Source organism: Trachemys scripta, chromosome 2 (assembly GCF_013100865.1).
Source record: "Trachemys scripta elegans isolate TJP31775 chromosome 2, CAS_Tse_1.0, whole genome shotgun sequence".
NCBI classification, from domain to species: domain Eukaryota; kingdom Metazoa; phylum Chordata; order Testudines; family Emydidae; genus Trachemys; species Trachemys scripta.
In genome coordinates, this window is record NC_048299.1 from 203883919 (window position 1) to 203892643 (window position 8725).

Genomic DNA, 8725 nt, shown 5'->3' on the forward strand with positions numbered 1-8725 from the left:
GGGTGGAGCGTGGGCAGGGCCTCAGGGTGAAGGAGCGGGCAGGGCCTCAGGGCGGGGCCTCAGGGCAGAGCAGGAGTGGGGCCACAAATGGGTCACCCCCCACAACTTCTAGAGAGCTTTCAGCACTCGTGCCCAGCCTCAAGAGTCACATGTCGAATATGCTTTTAGCCCAGTGGTTAGAGCATTCACCTGGGATGTACCAAGTCTAATTTCAATCTCCCCACCCCGCTCTGTCAGAGGATGAGAGAAGATTTGAACAGGGATCTCCCACCTCTCAGGTACATACTCCATCCACAGAACTATAGGTTATTTGATATGGGGCTCCCTCAGTCTCTCCTGTTAAAGCTGTTCCACTGTGGCTAAATAATGAAAGCGTGATTGAAGGAAGGGATTGGACCCAGGTCTCCCATGTCCCAGGTGAGTGCCCCAGCTACAGGCGGCTACCAATCAGAGTAATTGTCTCTCATGCTCTCACTTTCTATCCCAATGACTATTTAAGTATTTTTCCACAGAGCAGCACTAATTGGGCCAGACAGAGAGAGAGCACAACTGCAAATAACTCCATAGCCCAGTGGTTAGGCCACCTACATGGGAGACCCAGCGTTAAGTTCCCCTGCGCCAATTACTCTTCAGTTAGCTTCAACGTGAGAGACTGAGGGAACCCTATCATAGCTTGGTGGGTGAACCCTTTGCTCCTCCTGTGGCAGAGGGGGCAATTAAATCTGGGTCTCCCCAATGCCAGGTGAGTGCTCTAACCCCTGAGCTAAAAGCTATACAGCAAGTACCTTTTATGCTGGATTTTGTAGCTTTATGGAGGCTAAAAGTCAGATTTAGCCACTAAGTCTGGGGTTTAAGCATCTATGTACCTCTGTAGAGGTAATTGGTACCCTGGTAACTAAGGCATCTGGCTTCCTAGTTGGAGGGATGGAAGGCACTGTGTCATAAACAAAGTAAATAGTGTCTTGTCAAGGTTTTCTGAGATGACCAGATTAATTCTTGTGGCTTCAACACTCATGAGAAATGTAGCCATCTCAATCTCATACCATCATATTGTCCCTCAAATATATGCATGTGTGTGTATATATACTCATAGCTCAATTGTTTAATGATGCTGTAAGAACTAGGGGAGACATACAATAGTAAAGGGACACAAATGTAAATATAAAAATTATTATAATAAACTTCACAGCTGCTATACTTATCACAATATCTTCGTCCTGAGGAAGTTAGCCTGTGAAATTCCAAAAGGCTTTTGTACCATGTCACATATCCATTATTATATTAAACTACCAGACAGTGCAGTGAGCTCATATGATGTATTAATGCTTGTACTGTTATAGGATGGTCCTTTGTAGTTCAGAAATAATCATGCTTTTTGCAATATGTATGTTAGATATTTATTGAAGGTAGCAGAAGTACAGTTCTTACAATCCTTTAATTTTTACTGCTACAGTCTAGTCCTTTAAAAGAGTAATGCATAAATTGTTCAGTTGTGCAAATTGGATTCCCAGTCAAAATTACTTTTGTGATATTATGATTCATCTTAAATGCATCATCCTCTATTTCTCTTATATTGTTCAGGGAGAGATCCAATAGTTCCAAATTAGCCATATTGTCAGTGAATGTTTTTGGTAAGATTTTTATGCCATTACAGCATACAGTTAATTCAATCAGATTTTGAAGGCCTGAAAAAATGGGTGGAGTCTGGAGACAAGTTTTGTCCAAATGCAGAAACTCTAGCTTAGTATTATTTATGAATAGATTTTTGGGAACATTACCAATACAATTTGCAGATAAATTAAGAACTTCCAGCTGCTCCAACCCTGAAGGGAAGTCTGAAGGCAGCTCTGAGAGTAAATTACTAGACAAGTCAAGTTTCCTTAAGGTAAACCTGCCAGCAAACAAGAGAGGTGGAATATTTTGAATTCTGTTTTTAGAAATTGAAAAATGTTCTAGATTGTGGAGGGTTGTGAATATAGCATGTGATATCTCAGTAAAATTATTATAATCTAGCAGCAAGTCATTAAGACTCTTCAGGTTGTCAAACAAACCCTCAGGCAAATGGCTTATTTCATTGTGGGACAAAACAAGGATCTTAAGGTTAGGAATGGGATCAAAAACTCCTTGTGGTATGGTGGAGAGATGGTTACCGGCCAGCATTAAGGTATCAAGCTGGGAAAGCCCCACAAACATGGGTGCAAGCATCTTCAGCCTGTTATTAGAGAGGTCGAGATAGGTGAGTTTTTCTAAGGAGCTGAAAATTGTACTGTCCAGAAGACCCAATCTGTTTTCAGCTAAGTTTAACCAAACCAGTTTCTTTGTGTTCCTGAACAAGTTTGATGGCAAGTCTGTGAAATTGTTCCCAGAGAGATCCAGAGAGAGGACGCTCTTGCCGATATTGTCAAACGAGTCATTCTGAAGTGACAGCTTGTTGTTGGCTAAACCAAGGAATGTGAGATTGAGAAGGTGCTGAAACACTCCTGGAGAAATGAGGGTTAAATGGTTGTCGTTCAAGATCAATGTTTCTGTTTTCTGAGCGATATCATGTGGAACTTCATATAAATTGGCACGGCGGCAATCCATTAGAGAAGGGGTACATAAACACTTCTGGGGGCAGTCTGGCAGGACATATCCAAAGAGCAGCGGAAATAGCACAGAGATCATTATTACAGCCTGCAGGGGAACACTGGGGAAAAAAGGGAACAAATCAACCAATAAATGTGAGCTCCTTCATTTGGGTGTGTTTTATTTCTAATAAATAAGGCTATATACATGACAATTTTTCATCTACATCTCACCAACATTGCCAGTCATTTTCAGTAACTAAAACCACCCTTTAACAACATTTAGTGTTTATCTGTTCCTGATCAGGGATGTTTCAGATAGTGCTGCCAAACCTGCCACCACAGGATTCTTAAGGGCTCATGCCACACCCCGGACATGCTGAAATGCCAAAGTGAGGCCAAAGTTTCTGGTGCTACTGTAAATTGACGAAGCTGCACTGACATCAGTGGAGCTGCACCATTTTACACTACCGGAGCATTTCACTTGTGATGTTTACTGATCATATTCTCCAGTGGTGAATGCTCTGGAACCCACACATATGTGCCAAAGCAGGGAGATTTTTTTGTGCTTACAGCTCTCTCTGGTGATAGTTTGAGCCTCCTAAAAAATCAAGGTGCTTGCTTCTGATCTCACTTAGACCAATGTAAATCAGGAGTAACTTCACTGAAGTCAATGGGGTTACACCAATGTAAAACTGGCACAAGAGAAACTAGAATTAGGCACAGGATATCTCCCATTTGATTGTAATCGTGGTGCATTCTGTAGGTTCCCTTCTCCTATTCTCTAGCTGCAATCTTTCATCCACTGTTTACCTAATTACTTCCTCATAACCAAAATACCCCAGTTTTTGTCATAGGACATATTTCAGTCTCTTGTCAGCTGTCATAGGAGTTTAGAAGACAGGGAAGGGACATTTTGAACCTTAAAGTAGGGAAATACAATTAAATGGCATCACAGGGACTTTGAACTGACTACTTGTAGGGAGTCTGTCTAGTATTTTGCTTTTAGGATTTTTCTACTTGGGAAGTTAAACCAGTGTAGTTAAACCACCAGAATAAGAGTGGCTTTTTCCTGTTTCACATAAACTGGGAAAAGACACTCATACGGGAATAAGAGTGTCTACATGAGGACTTATACCCACATAACTAGACTGCTTTCAATTCACATATCCATATAAAAACACTGTGTAGACAACCCCTTTTACATTCTCATGATATTCTTTTACTCCCATATTTTTCTTTCCCTCTACATATGCATAACTTTCATTGCCATCCAAGGGAGTTCTGTATATGTAGAGGGGACACAGAACTGAGATCCATTATGTAACTCAGAGGCAGAATTTTGTAGTAGTCTCCTATTTTGACAAGGTACCAATAAGCGTTGACTACAATATTAAATGAAAGTTATCAATCTGATTTCTGTCTAAATGTAACCACTAAATTTCAACTTAAGAGATGGACTGTGTTTTCTCTGAAAATAATTTAAAGGTGATTTACAAAGTGGCAAAAAAAAAGTTTGCATCCATATTTTTTTGTTTATGATTTATCAAAAAAGCCTAAAAGGTTGAATAGGATTTTTTTAAGTGCTGTTTTTTTCTGCCTTTTTTTTTACATTAGAAATTCATCTACTCTGTTTTTCTTGGAAGTCTTTCTGGATGACTGAAGAATTAGTGAGATTGATCTCACAAGGAAGAATAGAATGAAATCTTAGCAACTGAGAAGAAATTTTTAACCAGACTGGTCTATAACTTCTTTTTTGTTTTTGGTTTTTTAATTTTTTCTTAATATGTATTTAACTCAAACACCTGGCAAACAGCTGGTGAAATATTCAAACTCACATCTACAACTGAAGGATACTAAAGTTCCCTGCACAGTTCTATGATTCTCCAAACAGTTCTGCACTAAAAATAGTAAGGACAAGCTTTATATTTCTAAGATAAAAAATAAGATTTTTTTTCCTTTTAAATAAGCAAAGCAAAACCAAAAACCTTTCAGAGCTTCTTAGATCATAAAGCAGTAATAAAAAGGGCACAATGCCATTTTTAAAATTTTCATTTGCAGGTCACCTTTAAGAAAACAAGAAAAAAATCACCCATTTTTGTTGACCACAGATAAGCAGGGTAAAAGAACTAAAATTGAGTACATCTGTGTCTAATTTTAGGTAAATCAACATAAGCATTGTACAAGTTCAAAAGTGAGTTAATATCAGTTTATAGCAAAATAGTTCTAAACAAATGGCCAATATACTCAACCTGAAATGTTCCTATGTGTTCCTTCAGCAGTCTGACAAATGTAACCAAAGCTAATTTCACAAGCTGTAGCTTTCATTGCTTAACTTATGTTCGTTGGCTTAATTTGTTTATTGAGTAAGACTTCCCAGAAGAAAAAAAAAAGGATGATGAGGAAACACAAGAAAACTGTAAACACCTAAATTTTATAGCACCGCTTAGATACTACAGTGATTGGTGCTCTGTAAAAACTTTAGTCAAGTAGAAAAACAATAAAGGATCTATCCCACCTTGCCATGATTAGCAATCAGCCTTTTGTTACAAGCATGTTTGGATGGCATTCTTGCAAACTCATACCTGTGACTGCACTTTGGGCCTGCACAGAACTCTATTTTGTGGGGGCTGCGTACAGGTGCACAGTAGGGTTGACAACTTTCTAACGGCACAATCCCAAACACCTGGCCCTGCCCCCTGCCCTGCCCCTTCTCCGAGGCCCCGCCCCTGCTTGCTGCCTCCCCCCTTCCTCTGTCGCTCGCTCTCCCCCTACCCTCACTCATCTTCACCAGGCTGGGACAGGGGGTTGGGGTTGGGGTTGGGGTGTGGGGGTGGGTGAGGGCTCCGGCTGGAGGTGTGGGCTCTGGGGTGGGGCCGGAGGTGAGGGGTTTGAGGTGCAGGAGGGGGCTCAGGGACTAGAGCTGGTGCAGGGTGTTGGGGTGTTGGGGGGAATGTGGGGTGGGGCTCCAAGACGGAGTTTGGGTGTGGGAGGGGACTCTGGGCTGGGGCAGGGGGTTGGGGGGCGGGGTTGCAGTGGCACTTACCGCGGCTCCCAGGAAGTGGCCGCCGAGTCCCTGCAACCGCTAGACGCACGGGCAGCCAGGGAGGTGCCACACGCTGCCCTCATGCCCGCAGTTCCTGGATCCCGGCCAATGGGAGCTGCGGAGCCAGCACTTGGGGTGGGGGCAGTGCACGGAGCCTCCCTGGCCGCCCAAGCGCCATGGAGTTGCAAGGACCTGGCAGCCACTTCCGGGAACTGTGCGGAGCTCGAGCAGGCAGGGAGCCTGCCTTAGCCCCAGGTCCCTGCTGCACCACCGACTGGACTTCTAATGGCCTGGTCGGCAGTGCCACCTGGAGTCACCAGGGTCCCTTTTCAACTGGGCGTTCCAGTCGAAAACTGGACGCCTGGCAACCCTAGTTGACAGGTCCACCCATGCAGATAAGTTTTCAGCACTGGAGCCCTAGTTTCATAGCACAGGACAAACAAAGTAGCACAAACACAAGAATAGTAAATATAGCCTAGATAGGGACACCTACATGCCACAGTGACAGATGCATGAGAGATGTCTAACTAGATTACACTGCAGATCTGCTATGTAACATATTGAAATATTGATTTAAAGAGGTCAAAATATTGTTTTAAGGAGGTCAAATCTGTTTACTAAAGACAAAATGTCTTTTTTATTATGCCATCGATTCAACATGAATGACATTTAGTGTATCAAAAAAGATTAAGATAATTTTACACTGGTATCTATGAAAACAGTATAGTGAGCAAGTGATTAAAATATATTTGATTGATGATATAATGATGTATCTTTAGCTCACATAAGGTGAATTCAGTGTCTCTCTTTCTGCTTTCTGCAATACTTTGTTAAGCTCCAATCTTCCAAACCCTTATGCTCAAGGTTAATTTTATTACCATGAGTAGATATTGTGGGATGGCAGTAAAGTTAAGCATGTGCATAAATGTTTTGATGGTTCAGGGCCTTAGTGCTATGTTGTAATAGAAAAAATATAAAAACTAGAAATTACAGATCAAAATCAAATCCTCCTCTCTGTCTTTGCATTTTATGTGTATATGATTTTATTTTCCGTACTTACAGTTGTATGGAGAATTTGCATGTTTCAATATTTTTTGCATCCTTATCTAATGGTGACCATGATGACATCTCACGTGTTCTACAATATGCTGTGTCTTTTGTCAAGGACCTGATGCAATGATATGAAAGTTTTAAAAAAATAGAATGAAGTTTTCAATTAATACCTGAGAAATATCAATATCAAAATGAATACCACTTGTAGTCATTTTTCCACAGGATGTCACAATAAATAAAAAATAACAATTAAAACATTGTACATTTATATAGCAGAGCTTTTCATCACAAAGGATTCTGAAATTTTGCACGAACTAGACATGTAAACCAACTGCATCTACTTCTGGGATGAAAAAAAAAACCAACCAAATAGTGCATAGCATACTGAACAAAAATGGAGGAAAGAATACTTTTTTTGGCCAAGAACAGCAATATCTTACTTATGAAAAGTGCCACTGTTGAATGACTGAACTGACCCTGCAAAATTGAAACCTGAGGCTTCAAAGAGTCTATATATTCCAACTATATCAATCTAAGTAATGAAAACTTTATTCCAACAGAGTGTGAGTCTTGGGTAATCCACCTAGTGCTCAGGCATTTGTTAAGAATGAGAATGGAAACATGTATAAATGCTGTTCGTAATGACTATGTTAAATAATAGGTTCCATCTTTTTACACGTATTGCTAAATGTCACGAGAAATACAAGTGGAAGTCTTCTAAAGATATTTTTTAATGTATTATTATCAGGAAATGTTAACGTGCGGCAAGTTCCTCCATTTACTTTTCATTTTACAGAACATTACCTCTTGTTAACACAACTAAGAGGTCAAAGGCAGTTCTGCAGAAAAGGACCTGGGGATTACAGTGGACGAGAAGCTAGATATGAATCAGCGGTGTGCCCTTGTTGCCAAGAAGGCCAACGGCATATTGGCCTGTATTAGTAGGAGCATTGCCAGCAGATCAACGGAAGTGATTATTCCCCTCTATTCAGCATTGGTGAGGCTACACCTGGAGTCTTGTGTCCAGTTTTGGTCCCCCCACTACAGAAGGGATGTGGACAAATTGGAGAGAGTCCAGCAGAGGACAACGAAAATGGGTTCCAAAACCCAGTGAATTGAGAGAGGCTGGGGACAGGTATGTGTACCTGATGGTATGGGCCCCTTTTGAGAGCCCGAAACACCAATTTCGCCTCCTTCTCTCTCCACTGTAGAATATCAGAGCTAATTTTGATTCCATTAGGAGTCTAGTTACAGACTGCTGAGCTGAATTCACTTTGGGCCAATGGTGCACCAGCACTGAGGCTCCCCTACTACAAGCTGAAATCACTAAAGAGCTAAAATTACGAAGAGCTGAAATTGCTGAGTGCTGTGGGGGGGGGTGTGTGAAGTTATATTGCCGAGTGGCTGGTGAAGCAGAGCAGTTTGCAGGATTGCTGGAGCGGCTCACAGGACGGTGAGTGGAGTGGAGCAGAGTGTCTGGAGTGGAGCATGTTCGCGGGACAGCTGGAGCGGCTCACGGGATGGCTGGGGGAGCGGAGCGGCTGGCAGTGAAGGCTGCAGCAGAACCCCACGGAGAGGCGGGGCAGTCGGCCTTGGACCATGTAAGGTGCCCCTTAACACTCCTGCAAACCCCCCACCCCTCCCATTTCCACCCAGGCTGGGAGGTAAAATTCTGCAGATAAACTTTTGAACTCTGGGGCTGCACTGACCAGGGACAGAGACTGTTCGGTTGTTGGACTTTTGGGTGATTTTTGGGTTGCTGGACTCAAGAGACTTTTGGGGTGTTGGACTTTTGGGACTTTGGGTGATTTTTTGGGTTGCTGGACTTAAGACCCTGAGGGGAAAAGGACACTACCAAACTTACTTGGAGGGTGGGTCTTTTGCTCATGGTTTGTGTTATGAATCCTGTTTGTGGTGTTTCCCCAACATAATGCCGCATTGTTTCCCTCCTTTATTCAAAGGATTTTGCTACACTCAGGGTATGTCTACACTACGAAATTAGGTCGAATTTATAGAAGCCGGTTTTATAGAAATCGGCTTTATACAGTCGATTGTCTGTGTC

The 8725-nt window shown here is 42.0% G+C and overlaps 1 protein-coding gene across 2 annotated transcripts; it reads right to left on the minus strand.

Moving 5' to 3' along the window:
• Nucleotides 1-1372: 1372 nt before the first annotated feature.
• LOC117873411 (carboxypeptidase N subunit 2-like) lies at nt 1373-5968 on the minus strand. Of its 2 annotated transcripts, XM_034762769.1 has the most exons (3): nt 5611-5628; nt 4817-4936; nt 1373-2686 (listed from the first exon to the last, which is right to left on the minus strand). In XM_034762769.1, the coding sequence occupies exon 3, from the start codon at nt 2662-2664 to the stop codon at nt 1435-1437; it is 1230 nt and encodes a 409-aa protein (XP_034618660.1). In that variant the 5' UTR covers nt 2665-2686; nt 4817-4936; nt 5611-5628; the 3' UTR covers nt 1373-1434. The 2 variants fall into 2 exon arrangements, with proteins under 2 accessions (XP_034618660.1, XP_034618659.1); XM_034762768.1 differs by lacking the exon at nt 4817-4936 and having other exon boundaries at nt 5611-5968.
• Between the last annotated feature and the right edge of the window lie 2757 nt (nt 5969-8725).